This window comes from Hemiscyllium ocellatum, chromosome 5, assembly GCF_020745735.1.
Source record: "Hemiscyllium ocellatum isolate sHemOce1 chromosome 5, sHemOce1.pat.X.cur, whole genome shotgun sequence".
NCBI lineage: Eukaryota > Metazoa > Chordata > Chondrichthyes > Orectolobiformes > Hemiscylliidae > Hemiscyllium > Hemiscyllium ocellatum.
This window is the reverse complement of record NC_083405.1, coordinates 61,222,373-61,237,666: the sequence shown is the minus strand read 5'-3', so window position 1 is coordinate 61,237,666 and position 15,294 is coordinate 61,222,373. Positions and strand designations below refer to the sequence as shown.

The following is a 15,294-nucleotide window of genomic DNA, read 5'->3' as shown; positions in this document are numbered from 1 at the left end:
AACAGGGAGACAGGGAAAAAGATTAGTCCTTTGATCAACATTCACAGGACCAATACAACCATTGCATTCAACCCTGTCCCAATGTTCTACTGAAACATAGTATTCAAGAAAGGTAATGCAATAGAGAGAACATATTACCTTTGCTCAGGGTCAAAAGGCTACAGTTCCAGTGATCACAAATGATAGCGCTTACCTATTGGCATAAGATAAATTTTCACAACATATTCTTATATAATTAATATAAATAAAAGTAAAAAAGGCCAGCACAACAAATAATGCCAGCAAACAAGGTGACAAAATGCAGTGTTTCATAGCTAAGCCTAAGAATTTATAAACGTGGTGTGATTTGCATAACAAGATGTACATGTGCTCAAAATGCTGACATTTAGAGCAAATCTCAGCAATAATCTAACACTTTATCTAACTGGACTTCTATGGAATCTTCAACCATATGTGTATAGCTCAAACTTAATAAGAGGACATTTTAAAAGGCATAATTTAAAAATTACATTTTTGTAAAAAAATTACATGATGTTAAAACACAATATTTTTTAGATTTCATCCAAAAGCTCAAAAGATCACACAGCAGAAATTCCCATTGATACTTAACAACATCATAAAAGCAGATTATGTGAGGTGGTGTTGAGACCACTTCCTGTAATTTGTTTCACAATAACATCAGAGCAATGTCCCTCAAAATAAAGAGCATTGCCTCACTATCTTTGATAAGGGTTAGTGCCAACTATTCAAAAACAAATTCCACAAGCACTTTGGCAATGAGAGGTCTTATTTTAACATTCCTTCAAACAACTAGCATTTAAAACTGTGAAGCAATTTCTGTGGAAAGTGTTTTTTTCCACTTATATTTTCCCCTCCAGTTGCAGTTAACTCCAGACATCCTGTAGGTAACGTTTCTCTTCACGCAAGTCGGCCAAAATTTTCATGGCAACCAAAGTATCCACGCCCAGCTTTTCTGATACAATCTGAGTCAGAGAACTGGCCACATCTTTAGCCATATTCTTGCCATCTCTGTTTGCAAGAAGCAAAAATAAAGTCAGTAAAGGGACACTTTCACTACTCTCAGACATTATGCCTTTTCTTATAGATCTCACAAAATCCCAAGTGCAGATAGGTAATACTTGCAGGGCACAGATATTCTGCGTACAGTTGAACAATTAAGAATTTTACAGCAGAGCAAATGGAAGTCAGAACCAATTAATGCTTTCAATCAAATTCAGTGTAAAAGATTAAAGATGTCACCCAGTTATAGGAAGGATATTATTAAGTTGGAGAAGGTTCTGAAGAGATTTACCAGGATGTTTTCGGGTATGGAATGTTTGAGTTAGAAAGGAAGGCTGGATAGACTGGGACTTGTTCCACTGGAGAGTAGGAAGTAGAGTGGTGACCTGATACAAGTTTATAAAATAATGAGAGGTGTGGGTAGAATTAATGGCAGCTGTCTTTTCCCTATGATGGGGAAATTTCAAGACTAGCGGTCAAATTTTTAAAAGTGAGAGGAGAAAGATTTATAGAAGACATAAGAGGCAACTGTTTTTACACAGAGGATGACTTGTGTGTGGAATGAACTTAAGAAAGCAGTGGATGAGGGTACAATTACAACATTTAAAAAACATTTGGATGGACACATGAATAGGAAAAGTTTGGAGGGATTTGGGCCAGGACCAGGCAGGTGGGACTAGATCAGTTTGCGATTATGTTCGGCATGGACTAGTTGGACTGAAAGGTTTCTGTGCTGAAAAGAGCAATATCAACATCCATTTTAAAAATTGTACCACAGTATAGCATTAGCTTCATTCCAATGGTACAAACTGCACGCAATATTAGAAAACTGAAAGCAATTTACAAATAATGTGCTTATTTGACTCTGAGATGGAATTACTGCTTTGTTTCCCCACCTTCAATAGTGTACACATTATCCGCAAAAGCCGTCAATGCTGTAAACTCTTTGAACCTGATGTACATCTGCTTATAGACGTTTTAAATCAATCAGTTCAGACACATCTATAGAGCAGGTGGAACTAAAATGTTGGCTTTCTGGCCACAGATATGGGCACTACCACTGTGCCATACAAGTCAGGAGATACATCTGTTTACATACTTAGGAAAAATAAACACTTTAGTTTGCTTTTCCCATCTAGCTAGCATAGGGACAGTAAACTGACCAACCTCCATTGTCCTCTTCCCTCCAAAATCATTATCATTACTACATTCCTAAATGCTGCGAGGAAAAAGTATTCATTTTAAAAATTAAAAAAAAGTTTAGTTAGTACAGCAACTAGCTGATATACTAAGCTTGTCTGCATACAACACAAATAGCTCATTGAGATGTTCAAGGTTAAAAAAAAATCAAAACTTCAACCAATTTTTCTTAATTTTAAAATAAATATCAACTCAACATTTTTTTAAAAGTATTAATACTTATGATTCCTTTCTAATCCATACCACAATTGAGTTAACAAGAGATACCATTTCTCAAGTCAGCTTCCAGAAACTACCTGGTTGAAGCCACTACTAATTCCCATTCAAATTATTTTGCTGTTTTCTGATTCTTATTTCACCTCCTCAACGCACAAAACAACTACAAAATAGGAAAGAGTTTACCCTTCACTTCTAGCACTTGTCAAAGTCCTCAAGAAATTGAAACACTTCAAATTTAACATAAAGTACAAGTTTAAAAGCCAAAACAAATGACTTAATTGAAAAATTAAAAATAGACTGCAAAGTGGAGAGTCTCCCAAGCATTTGTGTTTAGTATAGTGGAAATGGGACACTAGAATCTTTATTGCAATTTCTATGCAATTTTCCCCAAATATTTTCAGTACCATAAGAGCTACCAAACTGTTTTTAGTGAGATGACATCAGTGGAAGATCACTAAAGGAGAAAATTGTCTGCAAACGCTCATTCAGGAAAAAGTGATGCATTTTAATGGCCAACACTTGAATCAAAGCCTCTCTCCACCTTGATGGATATTTCACACCTTGAGCTTGTGATTACAAGCTGCGTGATAGATGATTGAAAGCACATTTCAAAGTTGCGAATGACATTCTGGTTTTGCAGCTTGGATGTTGCTAAGTGAAATTTATAATCACTGCATTGCTTAACTATCAGCCGGCAAGCACAAGGATTGATGCATGAAAATAACGTCTAATCACTGCTCGGGTGTTATACCGTAACACCTCCAGGCGAGTTCAAATTAAGGTCATTGCCAGGAAGAGGGATTTTGGCCCGAACTGCCAATGTTCAAACAGCAAGACACTGTTGTATGTGACTTTGGAATGAGCTTTCAATCTTCTATCAAACATCTATCTTTGTGGCTGACATTAGTACCCAGTTAAGAAATGCAATTATTGTAAATTTCTTATATATTTCCAGATTTCAAAAGGTCCTCCAGGACCTTACCTTGATCACTTTAGTCTCCTCTGAACTTACAACCTCGAGATAGTGATGGTCAAGTAATTCTGGTCATTTCAGTATCCAATGATTTAAAACGTCTTTACTGTTGGCATCCATGCCTTCAAGCTACTTTAATCTCTAGAATTCTCTTCTTAAATTGTTTCATTTCTGCTTTCCTCTTTTTGGATGCTCCTTGATCCATGCATCACAAAATTGTTATACTACAGGAGACCATTTGTTCCATCATGTCTGGAATAGCTTTGGACATTTTGGCTTGCTCCTAGGTTCCTGTGTTTTCTCTGTAACTTGGCATAATGTGTAAACACGAACAAATATCTTGTAGCTTCTTGAATGCCTCAATTAAGCCTGCCTCCACCACACGAACTACCCACTGTATTATAAGTTATTCTCAAGTCACATTTACTTCTTTTGTAATATACTTCAAAACTGTGCACTATGGTTCTCAGTCTGGTCATGAGAAGAACTCATCTACTCTGCTCCCCATCTTCTCTGTCCAGACTTCTGGTGATTTTGAAAACTTCCATCAGATCTCCCCTTCTGAGGAAGGGTCACCAGACCCAAAATGTTAACTCTGATTTCTCTTCACAGATGCTGCCAGATCTGCTGAACTTTTCGAGCGATTTCTGTTTTTGCATCAGATCTCCTCCTTGTTCCCTTATCTCAAAGGCTAAATAGTACTAACTTTTTTTTAAGATTAGATTCCCTACAGTATGGAAACAAGTCCTTCGGCCCAACAAGTCCACACCGACCCTCAGGAAAGTAACTCACCCAGACCTGTTCCCCTACCCTATGTTTATCCCTGATTAATGTACCTAACAATATATGGGCAACTTAGCATGGCCAATTCAACTGACCTGCACATCTTTGGATTGTGGGAGGAAACCGAAGCACCCAGAGGAAACCCACACAGACACAGGGAGAATGTGCAAACTCCACACAGAGTCTCGCCAGAGGCACAAATTGAACCCAGGTCCCTGATGCTGTGAGGCAGCAGTGCTAACCACTGAGCCACTGTACCGCCCTCCAATCTTTCCTCATAACTAGGTTTATCAGCCTGGAACTGTTTTGGTAAATCTTTTCTATACACGCTGCATGTCTTCACATCCTTCCAACAGCTTGGCACCTAGAATGGTACACCATACTCCATCGGAAGTTTAACTAGTATCTTATGTAAGTTCAGCATAAACTTTCTGCTCTTATACTTTGTGCTCCTATTAATGAATGAATGCTGGAATAATGTATGATTTATCAACATTCTCTCTTTACCAGTCCTGTCATCTTTAATGATTTATGTACTTTTACAATCATGTTTTGCTGCTCCTGCATGCCCCTCAGAACTTATTTAATACTATCTCGATTCCGAGTACCAATGTATATCACCTCACGTTTCTCTGTGTTGAACTTCATCTGCCACCTATCCACTCTTAAGTTGTCAAAGTTTCTTCAAAGTCCTACATTGTCCACCTCACAGTTTACAATGCTCTCATGATGTTTTTTATATCATACACAAAATTTGAAACTATCTCTACTTACCAAGACGTAGGTCATTAGAAAAGCCAGGTAACCCAATACACCTGAGTAATTATTATAACCTTTATCCTGCCAGAAAAATACCCGTTAACCACTACTCTCTGTTCCTTATCAGTTGGCCAATTTTGACTCCTAGTGTCTGTTATTCTATGAGCTATGAAACTTGTCAAGTCTATTGTGTGGTACTGAATCAAAATGTTCTTTTTCCAAAGTTCATATGCACCACATCAACAGTATTTCCTTCATCAATACTGATACCTCTTTTAAAAAAAAACCAAACCCAACACGATACAATCGGTTCTGATATGACAGCTCAGTTCTTGTGCAATCATGCATTAAGAAAATCGCACAATAGCTGGACAATTTAAACTAAATGGGGCCAGAAGCTTATTCTCACAATACAGGTAGGGAAAGTTCACATTCTACCAATAACAATCTAGATTCTTCAATTGTGTTAAAGAAACATGTTATAACACAAAAGCCTGTAGTTAGACAATTTTTCCTTTAATCCAAATTAACCCATTTCTTACAATGTGACTGATCCTACCCAAATACATGATTCTAAAGATCTACCCTCCAGAAGATACACTGATTGGTCGTTTGTCCCAATATTCCTTATATCAAATGATGAGCAATAATACATCATTGCTTCACAGGAGGCTCCCAAGCACTGAGGATGTCACCTAGACAGGGGACGAAACGTCTGCAACACAAATTCCCAGCTCGGCGAACAGAACCACAACAATAATACACCTGTGAAGTGCCTGGGATCTTATACTGTGTAAACATTGTTCAAAAATTATGAAATAAAACTAGACTTTTAAGTAGCCACATCTCATTAGCTTAGCACCTGTGTGCAAACACTCTCTGTGCACCTTCCCTGCAGCTGTAACACTGTATTCCTCGCTCTGTTCTATTACCATATGCACTCTACCTGCCTGTACTGCAAGCAAAACAAAAAAAAAACCCTTTCATTGTACCTAGGTACACGTGACAATAATAAATCAAATCAAATTTACTAGTTGACCAAACTAACCCCATTGCGGATTTGTGTCTGTGTAGAACATGGGACACTGCCATCTCCACAAACAAAATTTATTTTTTCTTGTTCACAGAATCTACTTATAGGAGAAGATCACAATATTGTTTTCCTCTTCCCACCTGCTCACCAGCAAGAAAACAGGCAAATTGACATGCAGGCACCAATGTTAACTGCAAGAAGGATTTAGACCCCTTATAAAATGTATTTATTTTACATGGTGGTTATTTAACCCTGAGCAGCACCTGTGTTGCACATCTGGTGCAATCACCTTATAACCAGGTCATATGCACCACAGTCATTAGAGGAGATCTGATCGTTCCTCCCAAATTACAGTGAGAGCCTGAACATTGTACAAGACTCTAAATTAAACAAATGGTCTTTACTGCATACATTCTGCTAAGTTTAAAGCTTGGCTTTCATAATACCATCTGATTGTTGCCAAACCAATGCCAACCACCAACCTCACAAATTAAAGGTTTTTGAGAAACAGTATTACATTGTGGGTGGTGAACTTCAGCTGAATTTTGCCCAACCCTTTGTAAGTTTTTATTCTGAAATCCATTTCTTCGTCTCTTTAGGTCTCCCTTCCCATCAAAATAGAAACATTAAAACGCAACACAAATTATTTCCCATGCCTAAATCATTTATATCAAACAAATCATGAGAGCTGTACATGGAGCCCATCTTACTTTCAGGGCCCTGGTCCTTCAGTAAAAAGTCAACAGACTGAAATATAGCATTTTCCAACTTTGTCAGACTTCATAAAGAGTGAGGAGAATCTAGAACACTTTATCCTGGTCACGAATTAACCAATAACACAAACAACCAACCACTCTGCTATTAATATTCAGACAATGGAAAAGATTTAATACTCTGTTCGGAGTACCAAAGTATATCACCTCATGCTTCACTGCATTGAAATTCATCTGCAACCTATCCACTTCTAAGTTTTCAGAGTTCCTTCAAAGTCCTTCAAAATGTATGATAAAAAAAAATAAAAATTGGAACTGACGTTCCAGGATGGAGCTTACATCCAAACCATGCATAAAGGTTTTGAGTGGTGGAATTTCTTGTATCACCTGAGAAAAAGTTGGTGGGGAATTTGTCAACAAAGCTAACTATGATCCAACAATACTTTCATTTTCAAGGAATTCCTTTACACATTAATGAAAAAACGAAGGCTGTGTAATTGCTGGAGTTACTATATTTGGAAGTAACGCAGTGTATCTACTGTAATTAACAGGGTCAATTGTTAAATTTTAATCAAAGATTGATATCCAGGATGTAACAAATATGGTTGTAACTACCTGGTTAAAACAGCCCAATATCGTTGTTTATATGCCATGGAAATATATTAGCTTTAACCTCAGTTTGTGGAAGGTGTTTAGGGTAATGAATTGGAGTGTGTAGCGATCAGTTACTTCGAACATCTTTTGGTGTCAACTTTTGCCTGTTGTGCCAATTTAAATATTGCGGTGTCAAGGATGTTAAAATGTTTTCCTTGTGCATTTAATTTTAATGAAGAATTGATCATTAACAAATTTTTTTCTAATTTAGTTCATGCAAGTCCAAACTCCCGCCAACACACATAACAGCAAAATACTGCAGATGCTGGAAATCTCAAACAGCATCTTTCGTGAGTGTATCAGAGATAATGTTAGGTCTGACATGAAACTTCCGATTTAAAAAAAAAGAAAATATTGTTACTCTGTAATTACGTTGCCTAATAAATAAGATTTAATGAAAATGAAAAGGTAGCCCCCAGAAAACAGCTCAAGGAAATCACAGAATCCCTACAGGCCATTTAGTCCAACAAGTCCACACCGACCCTCCAAGAGTAACTACCCAGACCTATTCCCCTACCCTATTACTCTCCATCTACCCCTGACTACTGCACCTAACCTATACATCCTTAAACACCATGGATAATTTAGCTTGGCCAATTCACTTAACCTGCACATCTTTGGGTTGTGGAAGGAAACCGGAGCACCTGGAGAAAAACCACACCAGAGGCTGGAATAAAACCTGGGTCCCTGGCGCTATGAGACAACCACTGAGCCACTGTTACTCTTGAAAAGAAAACACATGACTGCAGCAGGACTTCAGCCCCTCACCCAGAAGAAAGCCCCATTTCAGAGAGCTGCCAGCCAAACTGATTAGCCTACCAGTCAGTCAGTATTCCAGCAGCCCTAATGCTGGCCTAGGACTACAAACTGTTCTTCTAATCCAAGTACTGAAGCCCACAAGCCACTTCGTGTGAGGCCAGGATGATGGCCAATGACTTCCAAATATTTAAATGGAAGAAATTTCTCTGCAGCAGAGGATGGGAAGCATGGTGGCGAGCACTGGCTCCTCACTATACCAGCGACTCAGGTTGATTCCACCCTGAGGCAAAGTTTGCACATCCTCCGAGTGTCTGCATGGGTTTCCTCCCACGGTCCAAAGATGTGCATGTCAGATGAATTGGCAATGCTAAATTGCCCATGTTGTTCTAGGATATGCAGGCTAGGTGGATTAGCCATGGGAAGTACAGAGGTTAAGGGTAGGGAGGTGGGTTTGGGTGGAACGGTGTGAACTTGATGGACCGAATGGCCTGCTTCCATGCTGTATGACGTCTATGAGTACAGGATGCCAGAGAAACAATCTGTTAAATTAGAAACAATGGCAGCATTGAGAGAGGAGTCAGTGAGGTCAAGCTAGGTATCAACAATAGAGGTGTAAAGACTAACACATTGTTAATAGATGAGATGAGATTCCTGAGCAGCAGAATGAAAATGAGAAAGAGATGGGGTCCCAGAATGGATCTTTGGTGGGGTGTAACAAGAACAACAATCATTGTAAATGATTTCTTCACTATGGTTAGTTCAATAGGTTTCATCATATGGAACTATCCAAGTGCAATCACCACCCAGCTAGATGACAGTGCACAGGCACCAGAGAACTGGTTTACCTTCGTCAGTCACATTACTTGTTGCTATTATTTGATACTTTGATAAGGGCAATACCTTCTGTAGCAAGTGTAGAAATCCAATTGGAGGTTTTCAATGAGCTGTTCCTGGACACATGGGCATGGACTTGGTGAGCAACATTGTGTGGGTCTTTGGAAAGGGAGGTTGGAGATGAGACAGTAGTTTGTAAGAGCAGCTATGTTGCCTTAACATCTCTCCTGCAGTGTTGGGGCTAAAACTGCATACAACAAGACCTTAGGCACAACACTAAGATTTTTAACATCAATTTATAATTGCAATTCAATCCAGTGTTTAATTACATTGAAACAAAAAGGATTCTTCAAAAGGTCATTTTTATTGTCTTGTGAAAGTGACTGACTAAACTCCTTCACATTGGCCAATCATTTTCTCTTCTTCCAAATCATTGTTATTACAGACAGTGAGGTATATTATGTTTAATTCAGATATTCTGCATCAACAGTACTTTCCACCTCAGAAAGAATGTTCATACAATACTCATTCACCAGCTCAAACATCTCAGGTGCCCTTATGGTGTGGAATGCAGCACTGTCCAGATGTTACAAGTCATATATTTACCTAATTATGCTTGAATTATATGCTTCATTCTGGGTAATTCAGCAATGTACAATTATATGCAACACGACTACGAATCTGCCCATTTCTACTCACCCACATACATAGAAATAACCTTTTTCATCCAGCAACATTTTTGTGACATCTTCAGCAAAGAGATGAAGTAGATGTTGAACATATTTTGGATTTCCTGCTGTTGTATCCTTGGGTAGATCTCTTGAGAAACAGACTTTCAACTGTGTTAATGTGCCATTATCTTGAAAGCCCTTTAACTCATTTCTGGAAATCACAGGAACAGAACATATTTTTATCATTTCCTTTCTTCCATTTAAATGGTTTATATGTTGCCCTTGTTCCTCCTGATTGCTATACTGACATTTTTTTTATTTAAAAAGTTCCCTTCTCCGTCTTCTGTTAAATTTATTGGAGTTCATTAAAGTAACGTGTGCTTTTGGCAAAGGGAAGAGCAGTAAAGTGTTGGCGATGTTCAAGTACACAACTCAGATACTCAGAAGGCATTTGAGAAGTTACCACATCAAAAGGTTATTGCAGAAAATAAAGATCATAGTGTGGGAGGTAACAATTCCTTTACTTGTCAGAGCACTGACTATAAGAATTGGGAGGTACAGTACAATGGTTACGCCACTTTTCAAATATTGTGTGCAATTCTGGTTTCCCTCCTATCGGAAGGATGTTGTGAAACTTGAAAGTGTTCAGAAAAGATTTACAAAGATGTTGCTAGGGTTGGAGGATTTGAAGTATATGGAGAGGCTGAATAGGCTGGGGCTGTTTTCCCTGGATCATTGGAGGCTTGAGGGGTGACCTTATAGAGGTTTATAAAATCATAGGTGGCATGGATAGGAAAAATAGACAAGGTTGCTTCCCTGGGTTGTGGGGAGTCCAGAACCGGAGGGCATAGGTTTAGGGTGAGAGGGGAAAAATTTGAAAGGGACCTAAGAGGCAACTTTTTCACGCAGAGAGTGGTGCCTGTTTGGAACGAGCTAACAGAGGAAGTGGTGCAAGCTGGTACAAATACAACATTTAAAAGGCCTCTGGATGGATATATAAATAAGAAGGATTGAGGGATATGGGTAAAAGTGCTACCAAATGGAACTAGATTAGCTTAGGATATCTGGTTGGCATGGAAAAGTTGGACCGAAGGGTCTGTTTCCGTGCTGTACATCTCTATGACTCTAAATTAGCATGGATGGGAAATTGGTCAACTCACAGGAAACAGAGTCGGCATAAAGAGATCATTTTTTTGTTGGCAAGATGTAATAGAGCATGTGCCACAGCAATAGCTGCTGGGCCCTCAAATCTTTACTATTTATATAAAATTACTTAGATGAAGGAACTTAAGGCATTTTCACTAAATCTGCTGATGACACAAAGATATGTAGGAAAGTAGTATGTAGTGAAGGGAACACAAGGAGGCTTCAAAGGGATACATAAAAGTTAGGTGAACAAGAGACCTGGCAATTGGTATACAATGTGGTAAAACATGAAATTGTCCATTTTGGCAGAAAGAATAATAAAAAAGTGTATTCTCTCAGTAGTGAGAAATTGCAGAACACAGATGCAGAAGATTTGGGTGTCCTAATGCATGAAGTCACAAAATGTTAGTATGTAGGTACAGCAAACAGAATATTATTTTTATTGCAAGGAGACTTGAAAGTACTAGTGGGACTATGCCTGAATAATGAAGACCAGATCTGGAGTACAGTCATAGACATGTACAGCACAGAAATAGACCCTTTGGTCCAACTCGTCCATGCCAACCAGATATCCCAACTTAATCTTGTTCCACTTGCCAGCACCCAGGTCATATGCCTCCAAACCCTTCATATTCATATACCCAACCAGATGCCTTTTAAATATTGCAATTGTACCAGCCTCCACCACTTCCTTTGGCAGCTTATTCCATACACACACCACCCTCGCTGTGAAAATGTTGCCCCATAGGTCTCTTTTATACCTTTTCCCCTCTCACCCTTTTGTCTATTGACTTTGTCTATTTATCCTATCCATGCCCCTCATGATTTTATAAGCCTCTATGAAGGTCACTCCTCAGCCTATTGGCCCATCTGATCAAGATCCTATTGTAATCTAAGGTAACCTTCTTCGCCGTCCAATACACCTTCATTTTTGGTGTCATTTGCAAACTTACTAACTATACCTCTTATGCTCACATCCAAATCATTTATGGAAATGACAAAAAGTCGTGGACCCAGTACCGATCCTTGAGGCGGTCCACTGGTCACAGACTTTCAGTCCTGTGCACATCATTTGTCACTATACTTAGCAACAATGTAAATGCTTCAGAAGGTCCACTAACCTAAATCCTGGAATGGCAGCACAGTTCTCCATTATTGACAAAAGCTCTTTGCCTAAAATTGTTAATTTCTCTAAATTCTTTCCACAGATCCCAACTGGCCTGCTCACCATTTAGAGTCATAGAGATGTACAGCATGGAAACAGACCCTTCAGTCTAACCCATCCATGCCAACCAGATATCCCAACCCAATCTAGTCCCACTTGTCAGTACCCAGCCCATATCCCTCCAAACCCTTCCTATTCATATACCCATCCAAATGCCTCTTAAATGTTGCAATTGTACCAGCCTCCACCACATCCTCTGGCAGCTCATTCCATACACGTACCACCTTCTGCGTGAAGAAGTTGCCTCTTGGGTCTCTTTTATATATCTTTCCTCTCTCACCCTAAACCTATGCCCCCTAGTTCTGGACTCCCCGATCTCAGGGAAAAGACTTTGTCTGTTTATCCTACCCATGCCCTTCATAATTTTGTAAACCTCTGTACAGTCACCCCTCAGCCTCTGAAGCTCAAGGGAAACCCCCCCCCAGCCTGTTCAGCCTCTCCCTGTAGCTCAGATCCTCCAACCCTGGCAACATCCTTGTAAATCTTTTCTGAACCCTTTCAAGTTTCACAACATCTTTCCGATAGGAAGGAGACCAGAATTGCACACAATATTTGTAAAGTGGCCTAACCAATGTCCTGTACAGCCGCAACATGACCTCCTAACTCCTGTACTCAATACTCTGACCAATAAATGAAAGCATACCAAATGCCTTCTTCACTATCCTATCTACCTGCAATTCCACTTTCAAGGAGTTACGAACCTGCACTCCAAGGTCTCTTCGTTCAGCAACACTCCCCAGGACCTTACCATTAAGTGTATAAAATTCACTCATGGGACGTGAAGGCTGGCCAGCATTTATTGACCATCTCTGGTCGCCCTTGAGAAGGTGGTAGTGAGCTGCCTTCTTGAATGGCTGCAGTCCACATGCTGTAGGTTGACCCACAATGCCATTAGGGAGGGAATTCTAGGAATTTGACCCAGTGACAGTGAAGGAATAGCAATATATTTCCAAGTCAAAGTGGTGACTGGCTTAGAGTGGAACTTGCAGGCAGTGGTGTTCCCATGTATCTGCCGCCCTTGTCCTTCTAGAGGGAACTGGGTGTAGGTTTGGAAAGTGCTGTCTTCGAGGCTTAGTGAATTTCTGCAGTGCATTTTGTTGATAGTACATACTCCTGATACAGAAATGTTGGTGGTGGAGGGAGCACCTTATGGACGCGGCGCCCATCAAGCGAGCGGTTTTGCACAGAGTGTCTCAAGTTACCTGAGCATTGCTGGAGTGGCACCCATACAAACAACTGGGGAAGAATTCCATAACATCCTGACTTGTGCCTTATGGATAGTGGACAGAATTTGGGGAAAACAGGAAGTGAGTTACTTGTTGCAGTATTCCAAACTTCTGACCTGGTCTTGCAGCCAGTGTTTATATGGAGAGTCCTGTTCACTTTCTAGTGAATGGTAACCGCAAGGATATTCATAGTGGGGGATTCAGTGATAGTAACACCACTGAATATCAAGAGTCAGTTATCAGATTGACTCCTTATTGGAGATTCTCATTGCCTGACATTCTTCTCACTTATCAGCCCAGGCCTGAATATTGTTCAGATCTCATTGCATTTGAACATGGACTGCTTCAGTATTTGAGAAGTGATACATGGTGCTGAATGTTGTGCAATCATCAACGAACATCCCACTTCTGACCTTATGATGGAGGGAAGGTCATTGATGTAGCAACTGAACATGGTTGGGTCTAGGACACTACCCTGAGGAACTCCTGCAGAGATGTCCTGGAGCTGAAATCTCCAACAATCACAATCACCTTCCTATGTGCCAGATACAACTCCATTAGAGAGTTTGCCCCCGATACCCACTGATTCCAGCTTTGCCAGGGGTCTTTGATGCCATATTTGGTTGAATTTAGCCTTGATATCAAGGGCTGTCACTCTCACCTCACTTCTGAAATTCAGTGGTTTTTGTCCATGTTTGAACCAAAGCTGTAATGAAGTTAGGAGCTGAGTGGCCCTGGTGGAACCCAAATTGGGTATCACTGAGCCGGTTATTGCTGAGTAAGTACTGCTTCATAGCACTGTTAATGACACCTTCCATCAGTTTACTCAACAGTGGAGGACTAGTTAACTTTTGAGACATTACATGTTAGTTGTGACATGTTTATTTCAAATTTCCAACATTCTCCATCTTTTTGTATGACAATACCCTGATTTGTTTTTTAAAAAAAGATTAGTTTTAAGGCTTCTATTCCATTATTTAAACAACCTAATGTTTGAATTACAACTATGTGGTTCAGAGAAGTAGATTCTTTATTTTCTAAAAGCAAATACAAATAATCATTGCGAGTATGTACCAAAGTACAATATTTCACTTAAATTTGAGGGAACAGAGTTAAGACATCTAAGGATAGGGAATGCAAAGGGCTGCTATGTTGTTGCTGATCATTGATAAATTTTTCACTTTATAAAATATGAAGTCCCTCAGACCTACTCAATGTAGTTAGGATTCATATAGCATACAGTGAGCCCATACAGAATTGCATTTAAGCCACAAAGTCCCCAGAAGTGAATTTAATTATGGGTAATCCAATGATACAACTGAGTGTTATGACAACCACTAAGCACCAGTTTGGAACTGTCACATCAGCAGAAGCTGTTTACAGGCAGGGCCTGTAATTTGCTACAGCACAGCTTCTTTAGAAAGGATCAACCTTGCTCTGTGACTCATCTTTCAGTCAGGCTCCAACCACCTGTTCTTTTAGAGAATATTTGCTTTTTTGTTATTACAATTGATGAGAAGCAACACTCCAGAGCTGAATAGCAGCCCTTTTCTGGACTGTTGATGCCAAACAATCTGGTCTGTGGCCCACATGAATTAACTACATGTTGTGGGCAGCGTCAAATTACATAACAGGCTTATTTTCCATACAGGGCAAATATCAGCTCATTCTAGATCCAGCACCTCAGGAACAGTGATGCCATTCACCATGAATTAAACTAGGGTTGCATTCTTAGATCTGAAGTACAGCTTGGGAGGATATTTAGAATTGCCTCTAAAGTCAGTGATCTCTTAAACGGAGAGTTTCTATTTGATGTTGAAAAATATTTCAACCTAAAAAAAAGTCTGAGTTTTGAAATGGATAGAATAAGATTTAGCATTGGAGAATGTGGATAGCAAAGACAATAATTTGAAAGTACACGTGAAAATTGTTATTTAAATGCTCAAGTTAAAGTTACAGATCCTGCAAACTTTGGGACAAAATGTTTCCTAGTTAGCACAATTTTCTCTGTATGTAGTCCCCTGTAATGGGGATCTATAAAGTAATGTAGATCTTTTTAAAAAAAATTAGCTACTTTTA

The 15,294-nt window shown here is 39.4% G+C and overlaps 1 protein-coding gene across 4 annotated transcripts in view; it reads right to left on the bottom strand.

The window, feature by feature from the left end:
• Positions 1–566: 566 nt before the first annotated feature.
• The window catches only part of mtrr (5-methyltetrahydrofolate-homocysteine methyltransferase reductase), a 79,703-nt gene continuing 64,975 nt past the window's right edge, over positions 567–15,294 (bottom strand). For 3 of the 4 annotated variants that reach the window (XM_060825470.1, XM_060825468.1, XM_060825469.1), the window contains 2 exons: positions 9,647–9,829; positions 567–1,029 (listed from right to left, as the gene is read on the bottom strand). In XM_060825470.1, the coding sequence (XP_060681453.1) occupies positions 885–1,029; positions 9,647–9,829 (328 nt within the window). In that variant the 3' untranslated portion in view covers positions 567–884. The remainder of the gene's footprint in view (positions 1,030–9,646; positions 9,830–15,294) is intronic. The other variant, XM_060825471.1, reaches the window with a different exon arrangement.